The 22108-nt window shown below is 55.0% G+C and overlaps 1 protein-coding gene across 2 annotated transcripts in view; it reads left to right on the top strand.

Moving 5' to 3' along the window:
- Positions 1 to 22108, top strand: part of ASXL2 (ASXL transcriptional regulator 2) — a 69904-nt gene that overhangs the window by 22813 nt on the left and 24983 nt on the right. The window contains exons 3-5 of one of the 2 annotated variants that reach the window (XM_032683449.1): positions 1309 to 1311; positions 8669 to 8777; positions 11042 to 11192. In XM_032683449.1, coding sequence (XP_032539340.1) covers positions 1309 to 1311; positions 8669 to 8777; positions 11042 to 11192 — 263 coding nt within the window. The remainder of the gene's footprint in view (positions 1 to 1308; positions 1312 to 8668; positions 8778 to 11041; positions 11193 to 22108) is intronic. The other variant, XM_032683450.1, reaches the window with a different exon arrangement.

The raw sequence follows: 22108 nt of genomic DNA, 5'->3' as shown, positions 1-22108 counted from the left end.
GTTCTGTGCTCTGAGCCAGGCAGGAGCTTCTACCAGGACAATTCCCAAAGTGAGGAAAAGCTGGAGTTGCCACTTCTGCCCCTTGAACACTCTCCTTGAGAAGAGAAGGATCCAGGGAGACCTTGGAGCCCCTTCCAGAGCCTAAAGGGGCTCCAGGAGAGCTGGAGAGGGACTGGGGACAGGGAGAGTAATCCTGTGTTGATGAGCACTGCAGGAATCAGAGCTTGGCTCTCTCCTGGAGAACAGAGGCCTCAAAAAACTCAGCTCAGGGTTTCTCTTCAGTACGAGCTGGCTCATGGTTCTGTGCCAGAAACACAGAGGGGGAACCCAAAAGCACTGGAGCTCTTAACTCTGTGCCCCAAAAGCCTTAGAGGAGGGGGCTTCCCCTGAGTGTGGCTGAGACCTCTGTCTGCACTCCTGGTCCTGCCCCAGCTCCTGGTTTGGGTGCACGTGGCAGCTCCAGGAACCCTCAGGATCCTCCTGTGCAGCTCCAGGAACCCTCAGGATCCATGTGTGCAGCTCCAGGATCCCTCAGGATCCCTGTTTTCAGGCAGAGCCCCTCACTGGCAGTGCTGGTGTGCCCAGAGGGGCTGCAGGGTGTGAGACAGGGTGAGGGGAGCCCCAGTGCTGGGGGGAGGCCCAAATGTGCCTGAGTTGGCATTGTTGGTAGCTTGGTGAGACCATGGATCATCTGTGGGGCTGGTGAAGGTCCTGCTCCATCTGACCCTGGCAGTTTGGGTTCCAGGGCTGCTCTTTGAAGGTTCTGCTCCATCTGACCCTGCCAGTCTGGGTTCCAGGGCTGCTCTGTGCCCTGGGGCTGGTGAAGGTCCTGCTCCATCCCACCCCTACCAGTCTGGGTTCCAGGGCTGCTCTTTGAAGGTCCTGCTCCATCTAACCCCTGCCAGTCTGGGTTCCAGGGCTGCTCTTTGCCCTGGGGCTGTGAGCTGAGAGTTGTGCTGAGTGGGCTGAAGGAATAAGTTCCTGTTCCACTGTATGTCTGCACGGGGCAGACAGACAGACTTCCAGAGGGCTCCCCTGGCTCCTGGGAAGCTCATCCCCAGGGAAGGTGACAGTCCTGTGGTTGGAGCTGCCCTGGGAGCAGACTGGACCCCCCTGGCAGTGCCACCTCCCTCCCCAGGGCTCCCCTGGGCTCCACATTCCCACAGGTCGACCCCAAAACATTTAAAATGTGGCTCTGGTGGATGGAGGGGGGGGAGGGTTTGTGTGAATTAACCATGAGTCCGTTGTTTTGCTCGAGTTTTTAAAGGGGTCTTTCTCTCCTTTTTTTGGGTTGCCCTCCACCTGCAGAAGGTAAGAACCCACTGCTGCCTGCCCCGAAGCTGCTCCTCCCTAACCCCCCCTGCCAGCCCTAATGCAGAGCCCCTGCTTTGCCCCCCTGAGCCCCTGCCCCTGGTCCTGGCCCTGGTGTGACCCTCCTGGCCCTGCCCTGCCCTCCCTGCATGCCCTTTGCCTCCCTCTGGGAATGATGTCCCTGGGGGGTGCCCGGCTCCTCGCTGTGTCCCCTCCCTGTCCCTGCTGGTTTGGGGTGAGGGGGTGCTTGGGTTGCATGTGGGGTGTGTGCACCTTGTCTGGGGCCACCACTGGGTGCTGCTTGTGGGGAAAAAGCCAAGTTTAACGTGGGACCCGAGCTGGGATCCCCCTGCTTTCCTAACCCTGCCCCTGTCTGACGTCCTGGGTGGGATGGGGATGGGGAGGGGGCTCTTGGCTCTGCCCTGGCACTTCCAGACTCCTGGAACCAGGGTCTTCTCAACCACCACCTTTTAATACCTTGCTGAGCAAAAAGCTGTTGGTGTGAACGTTCTGGTTCACGTGGGAAGTGGGGAAGAAGGGGATGCTCCAAAGGGAAAAAAAAAATGGGAAATGCTGCCCCCTGAGCAAAGCCCGGCCCCTGGGGCAGGTTTGGGGGAGGTTTGTGCAGTCCCTGGGGCAGGGAGGGTGGGAATGACTCTCCCTGCTGGGTCACCTGGTGCTGTGTCACTAATGAACCCCTCCCTGTGCTGGGGGCAGCTCCCTGGGGTGGAACCAGTCCCCTTTGGGTGCCCAGCAGCAGCTGCCCCTCTGCCTGCGGGATCCCTGGCACAGGGTGTTGCTCCAGAGGGATCCCGGGGCAGGAGAGTGCAGGGATCTGCTGGGCCCACATTGAAACTGCAGCTTTAACCTGGAGTCACCCCTTGGTGGATAAATCACCCTGTGGGATGTGCTGAGGGGAGGGTTTGGAGGTCCAAATACGGCACAACTGGAGCACTTTGACCATTTTTGTTTGGTCACTTTGGTTTTAAAATCCAGCCCAAGGCAGCTCAGGCCCTTGGAGCAGGGAAGGGGGGAAGGGGGGATGATCTAGTGGGATTGCAGTGCAGGAAGGGATGCTCCAGTGGGATTGCAGGGTGGAAGGGATGCTCCATTGGGATTGCAGGGTGGAAGGGATGCTCCATTGGGATTGCAGGGTGGAAGGGATGCTCCATTGGGATTGCAGGGTGGATGGGATGCTCCATTGGGATTGCAGGGTGGAAGGGATGCTCCATTGGGATTGCAGGGTGGAAGGGATGCTCCAGGGGGATTGCAGGGTGGAAGGGATGCTCCATTGGGATTGCAGGGTGGAAGGGATGCTCCAGTGGGATTGCAGGGTGGAAGGGATGCTCCATTGGGATTTCAGGGTGGAAGGGATGCTCCATTGGGATTGCAGGGTGGAAGGGATGCTCCATTGGGATTGCAGGGTGGAAGGGATGCTCCATTGGGATTGCAGGGTGGAAGGGATGCTCCAGTGGGATTGCAGGGTGGAAGGGATGCTCCAGGGGGATTGCAGGGTTAGAGGGATGCTCCAGGGGGATTGCAGGGTGGAAGGGATGCTCCATTGGGATTGCAGGGTGGAAGGGATGCTCCATTGGGATTGCAGGGTGGAAGGGATGCTCCAGGGGGATTGCAGGGTGGAAGGGATGCTCCAGGGGGATTGCAGGGTGGAAGGGATGCTCCATTGGGATTGCAGGGTGGAAGGGATGCTCCAGGGGGATTGCAGGGTGGAAGGGATGCTCCAGGGGGATTGCAGGGTGGAAGGGATGCTCCATTGGGATTGCAGGGTGGAAGGGATGCTCCAGGGGGATTGCAGGGTGGAAGGGATGCTCCAGGGGGATTGCAGGGTGGAAGGGATGCTCCAGGGGGATTGCAGGGTGGAAGGGATGCTCCAGGGGGATTGCAGGGTGGAAGCTCCACCTCCTTCCATCCCTTCCCCAGGCAGCTGCTGGGGGCAGAGTCTTCACCTTAACCTTCATTTCCCACTCAACCCCCTTTTTCCTGCTCAGTCTGAAGAAGCTTTTGATTCAGTGGGGGGGGGGGGTTAAAACGTCCTGTTTGAAATGTTGACTTTATTTTGGGATTTCTGGGCAGGAAAAGGTGGGATGTGTGTGTTGGGCTGAAATGCTGGGCAGCTGGGAGAACTCCTCAGTGGGGGAGAGCTCAGAACACCCATTCCTTGTGCTGTGGCCTCACAGCTGCCTGTTCCCCACAAGAGCCACCCCTGCCGTGCTTTGGCCCTCCCAGCATCCAGATAAGTGAGGAATGTGCCTGTCCTGCTGGCACAGGGACAGTCCCTGGCTGGGAATCCCCCTGAGATCAGTTCTCCAGCTCATCAGTGACAGTGTGCACGTGGAAAATGGTGATTTTCAGAACTGAGTTAATATTTACAAGTTCCCAAACCCCCTTGTTCGGGCAGTAATGTAAAAAAAAAAAAATGCAATTTGTGTGTCAGTCATGGGTTTATAAATTCCACGGGTCTGTTAAATTGGTTGGTTTTGGCTGGCATTAGCAGGGAGTCATTACTAACCCCCTCATTTCAGTGACTGGCAGCACCAGGTTGCTCCAAGCCCCGTCCAACCTGGCCTTGGACACTGCCAGGGATCCAGGGGCAGCCACAGATCCTCTGGGAAACCTGTGCCAGGGCCTCCCCACCCTCCCATCCAGGAATTCCTTCCCAATCTCCCATCTCTCCCTTCCCCCTGGCAGTGGGAAACCATCCCCCCCTTGTCCCCAGTCCCTCTCCAGCTCTCCTGGAGCCCCTTTCAGCCCTGGAAGGGGCTCTGAAGTTTTCCTGGAGCCTTCCCTTCCCCAGGCTGAACCAGTTTTGGTTCCAGCTCAGCCCTTGGGTTGATTCCAACTCAAACCATTTTGCCTCTGGCAGAGGAAGCTGTGAGGGGTGGATTTGTCCCTCCCTGGTTTTTCCCAAGCCTCAGTACAGTGGGAGTGAGGATAAAGCATCAGTTCTGGGGAAGTGAAGGGACTTAAGACTTCAGGCAGACAATGAGGAGGGCACAGGATCTTGGCCCGTGGCCCCTGCCCTGGCACCACCAGTCCCTTTGTGCTGCCCTGGCTGGGGCAGGTTTCACTCAAAGGCCCAGCTTTGCTGAGCTTTTATTTTTTTTTTTTTTTTTTGGAAAAGGAAAAGCCAGGAAGTTTCAGTGTGTGCTGGGAATGCCATGGAAACCAAGGGAGCCCTGGTAGAGGCTGCTGGAGTCACCCCCGAGCCCCCCAAACTCTCCCAGAGGGATGTTTGTGCTTTAATACCAGCTCATTCCAGTGCACAAAGCCAGCTGGATTTGCCAGCCTGTCCTGATCCAGGATCCTGATCCCAGACCTCCCAAGGGTTTCTCAGCTGAGGTGGGAACCAGTGTAACCCCAGGACATTGATCCAGGTTTTCCCAGGGCTCCTGTCCATGTGTCCCTGGGCTGTCCCCAGCACTGGGTGATCATCCCACCCATCACCACACCACTTCAAACAGGTTTGCTCTCCCTGAACACACAATTCCCAGCTGGAATAAAGTCAGGATAATGCACTGCTGGGAGTGCATCAGTGACAGTCCAGCTGCAAAGGCTCTTTGCTCCCAGCAGCACACCCAGCTCGGGTCTGCACTCACCCGGGGTGGCAAATTCTGAGCGGGATTTGCATGGAAAAGCAGAGCTGGGAGTGCCAGGGGATGGATAACCCGGATCCAGGCTGTCCCCCAGGGCTGTATCTGCATCCTTGCCTTGGTGCACTGCTGGAATTTTGGTCAGAAATGGGTGTTGGAAGCACTGGGTGAGGCACCAGTGGCTTTTGGAGGTGCAGGATGCCTGAGTCAGTGTTCCCTGTGTCAGGATTTATCTGGTTCTCATCAGGGAAGTGCTTCTGTCTCCAGGGAAGTGTCCTGACCAGGCAGGTCCTGCCTGGTGTGTCAGAGCAGGCTTGGAAAGGGCTCCTGTTCCTGGGCAGCACAAAGTTCCAGTGCCCTGGTGCTACCTGTGTTCCATTTCCAGTGCATCAGTGAGATTTGGGATGGAAACAGCCCAGGCAGATCCAGGGAAATCAGCCCTGGCAGGAGCCAGGCCTGGCTCTTCCTACAGTAAATTCCTGAGGGAAACACGAGTTCAGAGAAATCCTAAACGTGCCCTGTGCAGATGCAGCACCTTGATCCAAGGGCTTGGATTTGTGGATGGAATCCTGTCTGGGTGCAGTAAAGTGGAATTTGGAGCTGTCCCTGCCCCTGTGTCCCGGGTCAGCACATCACACACCAAGTGAGGAGGAGACAATGGCACCCTGAGCCATGGAATCATGGAATGGTTTGTCTGGGAAGGGACCTCAGAGCCCATCCAGTGCCACCCCCTGCCACGGGCAGGGACACCTCCCACTGTTCCAGGGTGCCCCCAGCCCCATCCAGCCTCATCCTGATGCCCCTCCTGCCTCTCCAGCCCAGCAGGTTTGTGCATCTGCACCTCAGACCTCTCATCTTCAAGCCAAGAGCCAAACCTGAGCTCAGCTGGAGCCCGGGGTGGTCCATGGCCGTGATGCAAAGCAGGAGAACGTTCCAGTTCGGGAGCTTTGGGAATAAAACTGAGGGATTTGAGCTGCAGCAGGTCTGGCAGAGCCCTGACAGGACACCAAGGAGCAGAGCAGTTACAGGCTGGTCATGGCACAGCCTTGCTGAGCTCCACAGGCTCTTCCCTGAAGGATAAATCCCGGCTGGAGATTCCCTGCCAGCAGGTCTGGCGTGTTACCAGCTGGCAGAGCTGGAGCTGCCCGTGGATCCCTGTGGATTTGGGAGGGATTGGAGTGAAATTGGGGGTGGTGATGCACCTGGAGCAGACAGAAACTCATCTTTGCATCACCTGCTTGGTTTGGGGTGGAGTGGTGGGAGCTGCCAGAGCTGGCTGTTGGTCCAGTGTGTGTTCCTGGCACAGGGAGGAGATGGCCTTGGGTATAAAGTCAGGGAAAAAGGCACTAAAATCACTGGAAGAACAACATCTGGATCCTCAGGCTGCTTTTGGGCAGCTCTGGCACTTCAGGTAGCAGGAGGTGGGCTGGGTGCAGAGCACAGGGAGTGGAGAGAGGGATGAGGGAATGCTGGGGGATTCCAAGCACAGGGAGTGGAGAGAGGAGTGAGGGAATGCTGGGGGATTCCAAGCACAGGGGCAGCAAAGACCCAACCAGGGGTGAAATCCCTCCATCCAGGGAGAACAGGTTTCATCTCCAAGGATAAATGTAACCCCAGTCCCAGTGCAGGTGTATTTGGGAGCAAACTGCCAGGGCTGGGGAAAGCCCCCTTTTATCCAAGGAAAGTGTTTCCCTGGGATCAGGCAGGGTCAGCACAGCCCCCATGCCTTCTGGGGTCTGGGGGAGCACCTTGGCTTGTTCTCTTTTGTCTTTTTGGGTGAGATTTGGTGGTTTTTTTCCAGTTTGGAGGTTTGTGTTTCTAGTTTGGAGGTTCCAGTGCCCGGTTCGGAGGTTCCTGTGCCAGTGGAGATCCAGATCAGCTCAGGTGGGAGCTGCTGGTGCAGCAGCTGCCCTGAGGGACTGGTCAGACTGGTTGGAGCTGGGAACCACCATCCTGCACCCAGAGCAGGGCTGGGAGTGAGGGACAGTCCTGGGAATGGGATGGTTCCCGTAGGGATTGGGTGCTCACGAGGACTCGCCCATAGAGGCAGAAAGGATGTGAAATGACCATGTATCTTCTGCCCAAATCCAACCCATTTCTTTTCAAAGTGAAGTGGGATTTGTTGGCTAGTTTTAACTTTAAAAAATTTAATAATAACTTGTGTGACAGGCTGGAGTAGTGTTGGATTTGTGCCAGGGATGGGCACGTACCTTGAGAGGGGCAAACATGAGAAAACAGGGAATTAAAAGTAAGGAGAAGCTGTCAAACAGGGAATTAGTTCAGGAGGAGCAGTGGAGGTGCCAGATGAGTAAAGCTTTTGTAAAGATGGGTCCTGCCAAGGCATCATTCCTTGGGGAGCTTCCCAAGCCTAGCTCTGCCCACACTGCTGTGAAATGCTGGGATTCTGCTCTGGTGCAGTTTTTAAGAGGATGTGCTTGGTGAGGTGCAGGTCAGGGCTGTGGCAGAGCTCTCCTGCCACCCTGAGGCTTCCTGGGAATGGGAGGGATTTGGAGAGATCCCTGCTCCTCCACAGGCTTTGGGGAAAAAGGCATAAAATCATCAAATCCCAGAATGGTTTGGGTTGCAAGGAGCATTAAAGCTCATCCCATCCCACCCCCTGCCATGGGCAGGGACACCTTCCACCAGCCCAGGGTGCTCCAACCTGGCCTTGGACACTTCCAGGGATCCAGGGGCAGCCACAGCTTCCCTGGGCAACCTGTGCCAGGGCCTGCCCACCCTCCCAGGGAAGGATTTCTGTGCTTCCCTAAAACAATCAGTGCAGTGTGAAAGGGTTTTCCTGCAGAGCTCAGCTTTGCTGGGTCTCACCTTTGGGCCCAGCCCATGGATCTGGCCTGTCCTGATCCCAGCAGGGAATGGTGCCTTGCTGCACAAGGCCCTGCCCAAATCCTTGGAGGGCTCTGCTCATCCCCCCTGTATTTCCCTCTCCTCCTTTTTTCACCCCATCTGGGGGGGTTTTTGCAATGTTTGGGTTTACTGCAGGCACAGCTGTGCCTCCTGCTCGGGGAGTTCACTCCAGCAGTCACAAATTCGGGGTGTCAGTCAGTTTGGTGGCTCTGGTTCCTGAAGGATTCCCCATTTGTGTGCTTTGGGAGCAGGGACACCTGGCTGGGAGAGGCTGTGATCCCCCTGTCCCTGCAGGTCACCCCTGTGCCTCCTGGGTTTGCTCCTGCCTGCAGCAGGGTGGGTTTAAAAAGCCAAACAAAAGACACCTCACCGGTGAAAAGAGGGATCCTCTGCCTCCACCCTCCTGCTGGGATTGGAGATCTCCCCTCTTTTCAGGGGAAATGGTGTAATTTATCCCATTCTTTATCCCACAGCCCTCGTGTTTGTGAGATGTGGGTTCTATTTTGGAAAAAAAGCCCCCCAACACACCTTCAAATCCCCGTGCAGCCCGTTGTGAGCTCCCACCAAACCCGCTCCGAGGTCCACGCCAGCAACCTGGAGCATCCAGAGCCTGGAAAACCCTGGGACTGGGCTGATGTCTGGCTAAAAAGTCTTGGAGAGCCTGAACGTGGGGGCTTTTTTCGTTTGCTTTTTTCCCCCTGGCTGGAGCACTCGTGGAGTGGTGTCCCTGTGGCAGCTCCAGCTCGTGTCCTCCCTGGGAACGCGAGCTGGGTCTGGGATCTTTGTGCCTCTGCATGAGTGGGATAGTTGGGTGAGGGTCCCCCCAGCAGGCAGGAGATGAGCTCCCAAAGCCCCCTGGGCTCTAAGCTGGTGCTCTGTTGCAGTGGGACGTCCCCCCTGGCCTGCCTGAATGCCATGTTACACACCAACTCCCGCGGGGAGGAGGGCATCTTCTACAAGGTGCCGGGACGCATGGGAGTCTACACCCTGAAGGTGAGTGAGTGAGTGAGTGTGTGAGTGAGTGAGTGAGTGAATGAGTGAGTGAGTGAGTGAGTGAGTGTCCTCCTGGCACCTCCCTGGGGTGCTCAGGTGACTTTGGTCCGTTTAAAAACACCTTGGGTTGGGATCTCGGAGTCCCTGGGGTTGGAAAAGCCCTCCCAGCCCAGGGATCCCCCCCTGTGCCCCATCCCCACCTTGTCCCCCAGCCCAGAGCACTGAGTGCCACAGCCAGGCCTTCCTGGGACACCCCAAACCTCCCTGGGCAGCCCCTGCCAAGGCCTGACCATCCTTTCCATGAGGAAATTCCTCCTGATGTCCAAATTATCCAGGATAATCCTGAGTAGGGGACTGTTCCTCACTGGCAGGAGTTGGAGTGTGGACGTTCCCTCCTGAGCACTGGGTGTGAGGGCACAGCTGGAGCTGCTCTTGTTACCCACAGGGTGGTTTGCTGATATCAGTCACTGTCCCAGAAATGAAGGAATAATTAAAATGTCAGTGGAACTTCAGCCCTGAAAGGGTGACTTCACCTTCAGTGCTCTCAGCTTGTCTCTAGAAATGAAAAATCACCTTTTGTCCTCAGTCTGTTAGGAAGACAGAGGGAAAGATATGGGAGGATCTGATTGGTGTATTTAAAAATAATCTGTGTTTTAAACACTAGAAGGAGGCCTCACACCATTCCTGGTTTGGTGTGGATTGTCTCTGCAGGCTGTGCCCAGACCTGCTCAGTGTGGGGGGTCCCCACGGGGACACTTTTCCTCTCTCACTCCCTCCTGGACAGAGAGGAATGGAACCACAGGGTCATTAACACTGACAGCCCTTGTCACCCTAATTGGCCTTGGGTGTGGAAGTCACTCCTGGCTCTGGTTTCAGGGCCAGGACAAGGAGTCAGTTGTCTCCAGGTCCGGGCAGAGCTGTTCTGAGGTGCTTTTCCCAGCAGAAGGGATTCCCTGTGGGACACACCCAGAGCTGTCCAGCTGTTCCCTCCTGCTGCCTCACACATTCCTAAGGATTCTTTGGAATGAAGCACCAGTTCTTTGGAACTTTGGCACCAGTTCAGCCTTGGCTGAGGGGGTGGCACAGAGGCAGAGCAGGGATGAGGGTTGGGATGGGCCACAGTCCATCTCCTCCTGGCTCAGCACCTCTGGGAGGTGCCCAGAGCTTTTCAGGTGGGGGAGCAGGGGGGACATGACCCACCACACCTGGACAGCTCAGCAGCAGGGAACAGCAGGGAACAGCCAGTTCTCCTGCCCTGGAAATGAGTGTTGCAGTGTGGATCCCATGGGATCAGCACTAGAGGGCAGGCTGGGCTTGGTGTGGGAGGGATGGAAGAGCTGCTGCTCCCTCTGAGGGGAACAGCCCAAACCCACAGGTGAGTGCAGGTGCTCCCCCCACAGCCTGGGCTGCACAGGGCTTTCACTGAATCCCAGAATCCCAGAATCCTTGAGGTTGGAAAAGCCCTCCCAGCCCATGGATCCCTCCTGTGTCCCATCCCCACCCTGTCCCCCAGCCCAGAGCACTGAGTGCCACAGCCAGGCCTTCCTGGGACACCTCCAGGGCTGGGCACTCCAAACCTCCCTGGGCAGCCCCTGCCAGGGCCTGACCACCCTTTCCAGGGAGAAATTCCTCTTCCTGTCCAACCTGACCCTCTCCTGGCACAACCTGAGGCTGTTCCCTCTCCTCCTGTCCCTTGTTCCCTGGGAACTGGGGACCCTCCTGGCTCCCCCCTCCTGTCAGGGAGTTGTAGAGCCAGATTGTCCCCCCTGAGCCTCCTTTTGTCCAGGCTGAGCCCCCCCAGCTCCCTCAGCCCCTCCTCACAGGGTGTAAGGACCACTCAGAAACCAGTGCCAGGCGTGTTTTCCCCAGGACCTGTGTTGGCAGGTCAGGGGCTGCTCTGGTCTGGTGGGAACAGGATCCCATCTGACCCCTCTGGCAGTGGGGAGCCATTCTCCTGTGTCCCGTCCCTCTGGGCCCTTGCTTTGGAGTTGGTGATCAGGGGTGGAGAAATCAGGGTAGAGCAGTTAAAGCCTCCTGTGAGGGATGGTGAGGGTGGTGGTAAGGACGTGTCACCTGCACTGAGTGTTTAAATGGACTCCCAGAGGGCAGCAGAGTGTTTGAGGCCAGCGGTGGAGCAGCTCTGACTCTGCTCCGGAGCAGCAGAAAATCCCCGGTGGATAAAAACCTCCCTGTTCTGAGGGTTCTGCTGCCCGTGGGAGGGGCTGGCCCGGGGGGTGACTCTGTGTGCCTGTGTCCCCCTGCAGAAGGACGTCCCAGACGGGCTGAAGGAGCTGTCAGAGGGCTCGGAGGAGAGCAGTGATGGCCAGTCCGACTCGCAGAGCTCCGAGAACAGCAGCAGCAGCAGCGACGGCTGCGCCACCAAGGACGGCAGGAAGAGCAGGTGGAAAAGGAAAGGTGGGTCCCTGTTCTGGGAGCAATGGGCTGGGGAGGGCCTGGGGGGGTTTTATCCATCACTTCTGGTGCCTTAACAGCAATCCCAGAGCCTGGAATGTGCCGTCCCTTCGGAGCTCAGGTGGGATGTGCCCCCCTGGGCAGTGAGGGGCTGCAGGTACCTGATCCTGGGAGGGGTTTTGGCCCCTCCACATCCCAGAGCAGCTCTCTGGGCTCCACACCCAGGAGCTGCCACTCTGCTCCTCCCAGGCTTTCCCTGCCTTCCCCCCGTGTTCCCTGGGAGAGGGTGAACTGGGGGGTCCTGCAGGGTTTGACCTTGAACCACTGAGCTTGGTCCTGTCCTGGTTTGGTCTCCTCTCCCTCCCAAACCAGGTTTTGGTGTTGAACCCTCTCTAGCCCAGCTGGGGCAGTGGGTGCTGGGTCTGGGGCTGCTCAGCTCAGGTGGTTCAGAGGCATTTCTGCCATCTCCAGATCCTGGCTTTTCTGTGGAAGCAGTGCAGGAGTGCCAGGCAAAGGAGAGGATGGGTTTCACTCTCTGGGGTGAATCCTGATGTCACTGGGCACCCTGGGAAGGGAATGTCACTTATCCCACAGTCACTTATCCCCTGTCCTGCTGTCTCACTGTGCCAGGCACAGCAGTACAGCCTTCATTCCTGACAAACTGCATTTCCCTCCTTCCAACATCTCAATTCTTCCCTCCTTCAAAGCTCTGCTCAGACACTTCTGGGCTGCTGAGATGCTCTGAGCTGAATTAATGAGAAAAGAGCCCTAATGCCCTGTGGGGCTGTGACATACATTGCTCTGGGACCAGGGGGGACTCTGTTCACTCCAGTGCTGTTATTCCCAGTTAAAAATGAGTGTTCCCTCCCTGCCAGCTGGGTGAGGGAGCCTGGAGCCTCCCTGCAGGCAGCTCTGGGTGGCCTGGAGAGCTGGTGCTGCAGCTGCTCGTGCTGGAACTTTACCCTTCAATCCAACATTTTCCTTTTCCTTTTCCCCTCAGTCATGCACAGAATTTCTTGGCCGAAACAAGACATTGTTTAAAACACATTTCCAGTGCAATGAGACACCTGAGTAGGAACAGAGGGGGTCTCTAAAGCTGTTACAGGCCTGCTCTAAGCTGCCAAACCCTGCCCTGGTGGGGAGTCACTGCAGGAGAAGAGGCTTTTACTGCTCACCTGGGCCAGACCCGTCCCTGGAGCCACAAGACAATAAAAAAGAAGCATCATGTAGAATTTTAAGCATTTAAAGCACCATGAAAGTACAAAATTACATATGACTATAAAAAAGTGTAAGTATAAAAAACCCCCTAGAAGTAAAACTTGACTCCAGATCCATCCTTTGACAGGAAAGCCATAGATGGTCTGTCTGAAATATTTTCATTTCTGACAAATCCTCTCAAAATGTTTGGTCCATGAGGGGTTTTTGGGGGCTTCTTGCCCTACACCTCCAATGTTGTGACATTGGGTAAAAACCTGTGAGGGAATTCATGTATCTCTTACAGAGATCTTTATGTAGGAATCCATTTGATAGATTTTATATAAAGGTTTTGTATATCACAGCACTGAATGGCTGGAAGGGCAGGAGGAACCCAGGTGAGAAGGAATGGGAATCCTACCCTGAAATGGCTGCTAAAAGTGCCTCAAACCCAAAACCCAGAAGAAAATGGGTTCAGTACAAACACAGAAAAGGGGGTTTGCTGCTCTGTGGGGGCTGGTGCTGATGGCTTTTATCAGGAGTGGCATTTGGACCTTTGGCATGAAGCCACGTTTTATGGGTGTTGCTGGAAGCCCAGTGATTAGTAAATTAGAAATTAAGGGGGTATTGGAAAGGTAGGGGGTGGCACTGGATGGGCTTTAAGGTCCCTTCCCACCCAAAGCAGTGTGTGTTTCTGAGAAGCCCACAGGGGAGGAGATGATCTTTCATTTCCAGTGTTTCATTTCCTTTATGGTCTGGAAGGATTCCTTTGGTTTCCTCCAGCAGACGCTGCAGTTTCATGATCTTGGTACACAGAAAAACTAACATTTAATGTCTAGAAAGCTGCCATGGGGAGCAGAATGAAAGCAGAAAGTGGCTTCAGCTGGATCCCAGCCTGCAGTCAGGGATGAGTGGAGTGGGAAGTGAGGGAATGTGCAGCCCCAGGAGCCCCTGGCAGTGCCATCCTGACCTGGGGGGGATCAGAGCTAATTCCAGCAGGGATCCCTGAGGTCTCTCCGAGCCTTTTCCCTGCTGGTTTTATTTTCACTGGGTTCTGCTTTTATTTTCACTGGGTTCATTTATTTGCTCTTCTTTTAACCAGCCAGACATGACATTCCAATTGGGGAGATTCCTTTGGCCAGGAGCTGGGGAGCATCAGCCCTGGAATGCAGCACTCCCACACAGGGCTGTGCCGACCTGGAGCACACAAAACCTCCTTCCTCAGGGAAAAAAAAATCCCAGATCTCACAGTCAAATCCCAGAATAGCCCAGACCTGGCTGGAATTGTCCCGTGGCAGCGTGGAACGTGACAGGGGGTTTGTGTGACACAGGGTTTGTGTGACAGGTTTGTGTGACAGGTTTGTGTGACAGGTTTGTGTGACAGGGTTTGTGTGACAGGTTTGTGTGACAGGGTTTGTGTGACACGGGGTTTGTGTGACAGGTTTGTGTGACAGGTTTGTGTGACAGGTTTGTGTGACAGGTTTGTGTGACAGGTTTGTGTGACATGGGGTTTGTTTGACAGGTTTGTGTGACAGGTTTGTGTGATGGGGTTTGTGTGACAGGTTTGTGTGACACGGGGTTTGTGTGACAGGTTTGTGTGACAGGGTTTGTGTGACACGGGGTTTGTGTGACAGGTTTGTGTGACAGGGTTTGTGTGACAGGTTTGTGTGACAGGTTTGTGTGACACAGGGTTTGTGTGACACGGGGTTTGTGTGACAGGTTTGTGTGACAGGGTTTGTGTGACAGGGTTTGTGTGATAGGTTTGTGTGACAGGTTTGTGTGACAGGTTTGTGTGACACAGGGTTTGTGTGACACGGGGTTTGTGTGACAGGTTTGTGTGACAGGTTTGTGTGACACAGTTTGTGTGACAGGGTTTGTGTGACAGGGTTTGTGTGACAGGTTTGTGTGACAGGGTTTGTGTGACAGGTTTGTGTGACAGGTTTGTGTGACACAGGGTTTGTGTGACACGGGGTTTGTGTGACAGGTTTGTGTGACAGGTTTGTGTGACAGGGTTTGTGTGACAGGTTTGTGTGACAGGTTTGTGTGACACAGTTTGTGTGACAGGGTTTGTGTGACAGGGTTTGTGTGACAGGTTTGTGTGACAGGTTTGTGTGACACGGGGTTTGTGTGTTGGGTTTGTGTGACAGGTTTGTGTGACAGGTTTGTGTGACAGGGTTTATGTGACAGGGTTTGTGTGACGGGGTTTGTGTGACAGGGTTTGTGTGACAGGTTTGTGTGACAGGTTTGTGTGACAGGGTTTGTGTGACACAGGGTTTGTGTGACAGGGTTTGTGTGACACAGGGTTTGTGTGACAGGTTTGTGTGACAGGGTTTGTGTGACACGGGGTTTGTGTGACACAGGGTTTGTGTGACACAGGGTTTGTGTGACACGTTTGTGTGACACAGGGTTTGTGTGACACAGGGTTTGTGTGACAGGTTTGTGTGACACAGGGTTTGTGTGACACTGGGTTTGTGTGACACGTTTGTGTGACACAGGGTTTGTGTGACAGGGTTTGTGTGACAGGGTTTGTGTGACACGGGGTTTGTGTGACAGGTTTGTGTGACAGGTTTGTGTGACACGGGGTTTGTGTGACAGGTTTGTGTGACAGGGTTTGTGTGACACGGGGTTTGTGTGACAGGTTTGTGTGACACAGGGTTTGTGTGACACGGGGTTTGTGTGACACAGGGTTTGTGTGACAGGTTTGTGTGACACAGGGTTTGTGTGACACAGGGTTTGTGTGACACAGGGTTTGTGTGACAGGTTTGTGTGACACAGGGTTTGTGTGACACAGGGTTTGTGTGACACAGGGTTTGTGTGACGGGGTTTGTGTGACAGCTTTGTGTGACACGGGGTTTGTGTGACGGGGTTTGTGTGACAGGTTTGTGTGACAGGTTTGTGTGACAGGGTTTGTGTGACAGGGTTTGTGTGACAGGTTTGTGTGACAGGTTTGTGTGACAGGGTTTGTGTGACAGGGTTTGTGTGACACGGGGTTTGTGTGACACAGGGTTTGTGTGACACAGGGTTTGTGTGACAGGGTTTGTGTGACAGGGTTTGTGTGACAGGGTTGTGTGACAGGTTTGTGTGACAGGTTTGTGTGACAGGTTTGTGTGACACTGGGTTTGTGTGACACGTTTGTGTGACAGGGTTTGTGTGACAGGGTTTGTGTGACACGGGGTTTGTGTGACGCAGGGTTTGTGTGACAGGTTTGTGTGACAGGGTTTGTGTGACACGTTTGTGTGACACAGGGTTTGTGTGACACAGGGTTTGTGTGACAGGTTTGTGTGACAGGGTTTGTGTGACACAGGGTTTGTGTGACAGGTTTGTGTGACACAGGGTTTGTGTGACAGGTTTGTGTGACACGGGGTTTGTGTGACACAGGGTTTGTGTGACAGGTTTGTGTGACACAGGGTTTGTGTGACAGGTTTGTGTGACACGGGGTTTGTGTGACAGGTTTGTGTGACAGGTTTGTGTGACAGGTTTGTGTGACACAGGGTTTGTGTGACAGGTTTGTGTGACACGGGGTTTGTGTGACACAGGGTTTGTGTGACGGGGTTTGTGTGACACAGGGTTTGTGTGACAGGGTTTGTGTGACACAGGGTTTGTGTGACAGGGTTTGTGCTCATCCCCACATCACACAGGAAGTGTGCTCAGATAACATCACCAGCCACTTCCTTATATGTGCAGAAAACAAAGTGCTGTGCCAGCAGCCAGAGGGACACTTTGATTTTGGGGTGAATGTGCAGCCCCACATGGGACAGCTCTGGAGCCAGCCTGGGAGCAGCAGGAATGCTCATGGAGCAGCTCTGGGCACTGCCCTGGGCAGGTAAGGGGAGGGGTGGCTGTGCCAGCAGGGAGATCGGGCACAGTTCTCCCTGCAGGGGCCTTTGGGGTCCCTCGGTGCCCGTCAGAGGTGAGACAGACCCCACTGCTGGGCCGTGAAGTGAAAGAGCTGCTCGGGGTGGTCCGTGGAGTTTGGTGGTGAGAACAGCTCTTCTGGGACACAGGGCTTGTGGGAATGGCCTCAGTGGAACCATGGGGGGGTTTCAGTTGGATATTGGGACAATTCCTTCCTAAAAGGGGCTGCCCAGCCCTGGCACAGCTGCCCAGGGCAGGGGGGGAGTCCCCATCCCTGCAGGGATTTCAAAGCCCTGTGGATGTGGCACTTGGGGACATGGGTCAGGGGTGGCCTGGGCAGGGCTGGGGGATGGTTGGATTTGATCTCACAGGGCTTTTCCCAGCCAGACAGTCCCATGATTCTGAAAGGATGCTGGTGAGACCCTTTGGGTTCTGTGGTGTTTTGAGCCATCCTGGAAGTTCAAGTGTGAAAATGCCTCAGTGAGGTGCTTTTAGCACCAGCTCAGGAATGTGGTGTAGGACGAGCTGCAGGTGGATGTTGTGAACATAAAACACAGTTGGCAGTCGTGGGTCTCCTCCAGCAAAGCCCAACCCAAGTTTCCTGTGTAACTTCAGGGGAAAAGGAGCAAATGAACCGGGCAAGGCTGTGGATAATCCTTCTCCACTGGCCAGTGATCAGCTTGTCTTGAATCTCTACACAACTGAGGGGGTCCCTCCTGGCTCCCAGACTTCTGTTTAACCAGATCAGTGTTCAGAGTTGTGGCAGTTTGAGCCACTTTAGAAGCCCAAAAAATATATTTGGCAAAATGTCAGGCACTGAAAAGAGGTCAGAAGATCTGGGTGAGGCTAAAACAGGTTGTGACCAGAAACTCCTCTTACCTGGGGCAGCGAAGGAAAATACCTGGAGGGGTTAAAGTCTGCTCTGTGCTCACTGCCAGTGGCTTGGGAAAATGGGAATTAGGGATGAGACACTGCCCTGTACCTGAGGGGACCCCTGGGAGTCACAGGAGGGCCAGGTCACAGCTGGAGGGGGGCACCTCTTTGCTGTAGGAGCTTTGTGTGGCTCTGGGTGTCCCCAGCAGCCAGGCTCTGCTGCCTGCCCCAAAAACAGCTGCCAGAAACAGCTAAAAAAAGGAGTTCTGTTTGGTTTTTGTCGCTTTGCTTCTTCCTGCTGGAGAGATTTGGTAGAAATATCAGCATTTCTAAATGCAGCCAGTTCCTGCCCCTGCCCGTGACTGGGGAGGAAGCTGCTTCCCCGGGATCACATTGTGCAATCACTGAGGGAGCTGCACACACGGAGCAGAAATGTCCTTTTTGCCTTGGTTTGGGTCAGTGGAGCTTCTCTCCAGGCTGGGGTCGAGTCCAGCTGTGCCCAGTGCCCCCTTGGCCAGTTGTTTGTGCCTTGTGGCAGAGCCGTGGACTGGCTGGTGTTTGGGGCAGAACCTGCCACCTTTTGGCATCTCTGTTTGTTTCCACAGCCCCAGGGGTGTTTTTGGGGCAGCTGAGGGGGTTTGTGCCTCACACCTGGCACCGTCAGGCCTCGGTGGCAGCACCAGCCCCATGCAAATTGTGTGTCTCTGGGGGGGCTTGTCATAAACACTCTGAATTTGGTTGAATTTCCTGTCCAACCATTATTTAAAGTAGAAGTACAATGTATAACCTATATATATATATATATATACAGACAGACACACAGACTGTTGGATGTAGGGACATGAGGACTCTGCAGGGGGGTTGGTGGGAGTTGCAGTGTTTGCCCTGAGTGACTGAAAACATGCAGATTCACCAATCCGGGATAAAAGGCTTTTATCCTTCCTGAAGTGGGGTTTTTAGGAAATGGGTATCACTGCCCTGTGTTCTCTGCAGAGCAGAGCAGTGTGCCCAGGGGGGCACGAGGCCAGTGGCCCCGGGGCTGTGCCAGCACTGCTCCCATCCTGCCCAGGGAGGTTTGGAGTGCCCAGCCCTGGAGGTGTCCCAGGAAGGCCTGGCTGTGGCACTCAGTGCTCTGGGCTGGGGGACAGGGTGGGCATGGGGCACAGGTTGGACTCCCTGGTCTTGAAGGTCTTTTCCAACCTCATTGATCCTGGGATGCTGTGAAGCAGCATTTCTCCTGCACTGTGCTTTTCAGAGCCCCTGAAATGGCCTCTGGGTAACTTCAGCATCAGTGGCAGCAAAGTTTCAATTTCCAGTGACATTCCCAGCTGGGCCATCGTCTTCACCTGTGAAGGACTCACAGCAATAAATAATACATTTATTATCTCAACTGCTTCCTTTGCTTCTCCTCCAGGAGGAGGATTTTCCCATTCCCTGTTTCCAGTGGGGGATGTGGTTCCCTGTGGTTACTGATGCTCTGATTAGTGTCCCATAACAAGTTGCAGTTTTCAGTTGTGCTCCTTGTCAGTTGTTTTTCTTACCAGTCAGATTTGCTCTGTTTTCATCATTTGTGGGAAATTAGGTCTTTTAAAATGAAGAACACGTGTCAGTGCACCAGACATCCCTGTCCTTACTAAGCACAGCCTGGGCACACTCCCTGTGCCCTCAGCAGTTCTCCATCTTCCAGGCCAGGGGTTCGTAGGATTATGGAATGGTTTGGATTGAAAGGGACCTTAAAGCTCATCTCATCCCACCCCCTGCCAAGGACAGGGACACCTCCCACCAGACCAGGTTGCTCCAAACCCCATCCAACCTGGCCTTGGACACTTCCAGGGATCCAGGGGCAGCCACAGCTTCTCTGGGCAGCCTGTGCCAGGGCCTCCCCACCCTCCCGGGGGAGAATGAGTTAATAGCTGAAGAATTAGATAATAGTTGAAGAATTAGTTAATAGTTAATCCTTTTCCTCCCAAAACATGGCTTGAGGCAACTTCCTGACTTTTAGGAGCGTCGAAGCCCCTGCTGGTGCTCCCGTCGGGGTCGGGGACTTTCCACTCTCCTTCGGAGTGTTCCCGGCAGCCCGTGAGCTTTGTGCTGCTGGTTCCCATGTTCCTCTGGAAGCAGCTGATGGCTCAGAGCAGGCAGCTCTCAGTAAGTGAAGCAGAGGGGAGGATGCTCTCCCTGCCTCTCCCTCTGTCCCCCGTCCTGTCCCGGCAGTGCTGCGGAGAGAACTTTCCCCTTCCCTTCCCAGCAGCACATTCCCAGAGCCGTGGGGAGGCCATGGAAGTGGGAGTGCCTGGAGCTGAGGCTGCCCAGCCAGCTGCTTTTGGAGACGTCCTTCTCTTGCCAAAGTTTAGTTCAGAGGCTCGGCCGTGTCTGTCTGGGGAGGGGGAGTGTCTCTGCCGAGGGCAGGATCTCTCCGAGGGTGCAGTGCCGGGGAAGGGAAGGGAAGAGAAGGGAAGGGAAGGGCTTTGTCCTGTTCCCAGTCCCTGTCCCTGTCCTGTCCCTGTCCCTGGCAGTGCCTCAGCCCTGGGATTCAGCTCTGACTGCGCAGTTCCTCGCTGGAGAAAACAACCCAAGCCTTGCCTGGTTCCACGACCCTGCGGCCGTTTTGGGGCCGAGGATCCGGGGGGGAACGGCCGGAGCCAGGAGTGGGCCCGGGGCTGGCACAGAGCAGGGTTTGTGGTGCTGTGTGTTCCCTCCAGAGCCGTGAGTACCTCGTTTGTGGTGCTGTGTGTTCCCTCCAGAGCCGTGAGTACCTCAGCTGTTCCCTCGATCCCATCCCTGAGCTGTGGGATCCGTGGTCGGAGCACGGGACCGGCTGGTCCGGCTGCCCCGTGTCCAAGGGGGATTTGGGGTCAGAGGCAGGGCTGGAGCTTCCTGGGCTATTTGTAGTATTGCAGATTAGCAAACAGGGGTTCGGGGTGTGAGCTGGAAGTGCTGCTGGCAGTGAATTCCACATGAGCCCCTGAGCGAGCGATCCCATCTGGAGCGAATCGGGAAGAGTTAATCACAAACAACTGGGGGAGGAACAGCTCAAATAGCTTCAGTTTGATGGGGTTTGACAGTGGTGGCTGGGAACTGGTCTCTCAACGGCAGAGAAGAAACTGAATTTAATCTTGGCTAATCCCTGGAAGTGTCCAAGGCCAGGTTGGAGCAACCTGGGCTGGTGGGAGGTGTCCCTGCCCAGGGCAGGGGCTGGAATGGGATGAGCTTTAGGGTCTCTTCCCACCCAAACCATTCTGGGATTTGATGGTTCTGAGTTTTGACAGTGCACCCTTGGCTGGATGTGTTACCCCCTGGGCTGGCTCCTGGATCAGAGGCCATGGGGCTGATGCTCTGCACAGGATTCCTGCCCTGGGGAGCTTGTGGTGGTTTGTTTAAGTGGCAGCAGGTAAAATCAGGGAAGGGAATGCAGGGAAACAGCTGAAGTTCATCTATACTGGCTGTCCTTTGACCCCAGATTTAGGACCTGGAAGCACAGGCCTGTATTTCAACTCTGTGCCCTGGAACTGGGGGTAAATGGGATCACTGGTGTTGTATTGTCCTCATCACTTCCTCTGGATAAAATTGTTTTGGAGGATTCCTAAATAGTCTGAGATAACTGTTTCCAGGTCAGCTGTGTGGTTTTCCCAGTGAAGAACGTGCTCCTTCATGGGGTGACAAACCAGTCTGGGATTGGATGTTCCATGTGTCCCTCAGGAAGCTCCAGGGAGATGCTGTGGCTCGGGAACACACGTGTCCCCTGCACCCTGTGGTGTCCCAGGCAGCCACAAGCACCACTCAGAAAGAGAAGATGTTTTACTGAAGGATTCTGTAAAGAGGCAGAAGGTTCTTCCCTGTGACATCCAGGGGTTTTCACAACCACCTGCTGCCCCAGGGGCTTGAGAGGGACAGAATTGTCCAGGGTGTGTTTCACTGCAGGTGTGACACTTCTCCGGAGCTCCACTGACTGGGTCCTCTGAAAAATGCATTGTTGTTCAAAATGCAGTGACACCAATCCCAGCAGGCAGCAGAAGGTGCCTCGAGCTCTGTGGGCAGCTCACACTTGGCAGCACGAGGCGAAGCTTTGGGGTCTGACAGGCTCCTCAGGGACGTGGCACAGCTGGAGAACCTGCTTGGCAGAGAGTGCCACCAGTGCCTGCCTCCTGTGTGTGTGTGTGTGTGTGTGCTGTGCTGCTTCAAATCCAAGCACTCCTGGGAATGCAGTGAGTGACCAGGGCGGGCAAACCCACTGGGGCAGTTCCACGTGGGCTCCTGGGTTTGTTTGCTGTCAGTGTTAGTTTGGGGCTGCTGTTGTAGAGCCCAAGTGCTGGGCTGTGGGATGGGCTGAACCTGTTCAAACTGCTGGGCTGTGGGATGGGGTGAACCTGTTCAAGATCCAGCTGCTGGGCTGTGGGATGGGCTGAACCTGTTCAAACTGCTGGGCTGTGGGATGGGGTGAACCTGTTCAGGCTGCTGGGCTGTGGGATGGGGTGAACCTGTTCAAGATCCAGCTGCTGGGCTGTGGGATGAGGTGAACCTGTTCAAACTGCTGAGCTCTGGGATGGGGTGAACCTGTTCAAACTGCTGGGCTGTGGGATGGGCTGAACCTCTTCAAACTGCTGACCTCTGGGATGGGCTGAACCTGTTCAAGATCCAGCTGCTGGGTTTGTGCTGCTTTTCCATGAATCCTCCATTCCTGCTCCCACAGTGCCTTGTTGATCCTTAAACCCATAGTATTGTTGAATCCCAGACTGGTTGAAGTGGGAAGGGTCCCTGCCCGTGGCAGGGGGTGGGACTGGATGATCTTTAAAGTCCCTTCCACCCCACAGCAGTCTGTGATTAACCAGAGACATTTCTGTGCTCCTCAAAGCGTGTTTTAATGACTTCACTCCAAGTTTTCCATGTGATACATCTGGATCCCATTAGCTGTTTCAAATTGGGTTATTTTAAGCTTAAGACTGCTCACAGTTGGAGGGGGGGGGTTTGTATTTTTAGTTCAGCTCAACTGTACTTCC

The sequence above is a fragment of the Chiroxiphia lanceolata genome, chromosome 3 (genome assembly GCF_009829145.1).
Source record: "Chiroxiphia lanceolata isolate bChiLan1 chromosome 3, bChiLan1.pri, whole genome shotgun sequence".
Classification (NCBI taxonomy): domain Eukaryota; kingdom Metazoa; phylum Chordata; class Aves; order Passeriformes; family Pipridae; genus Chiroxiphia; species Chiroxiphia lanceolata.
This window is presented reverse-complemented; position numbering and strand designations above follow the sequence as displayed.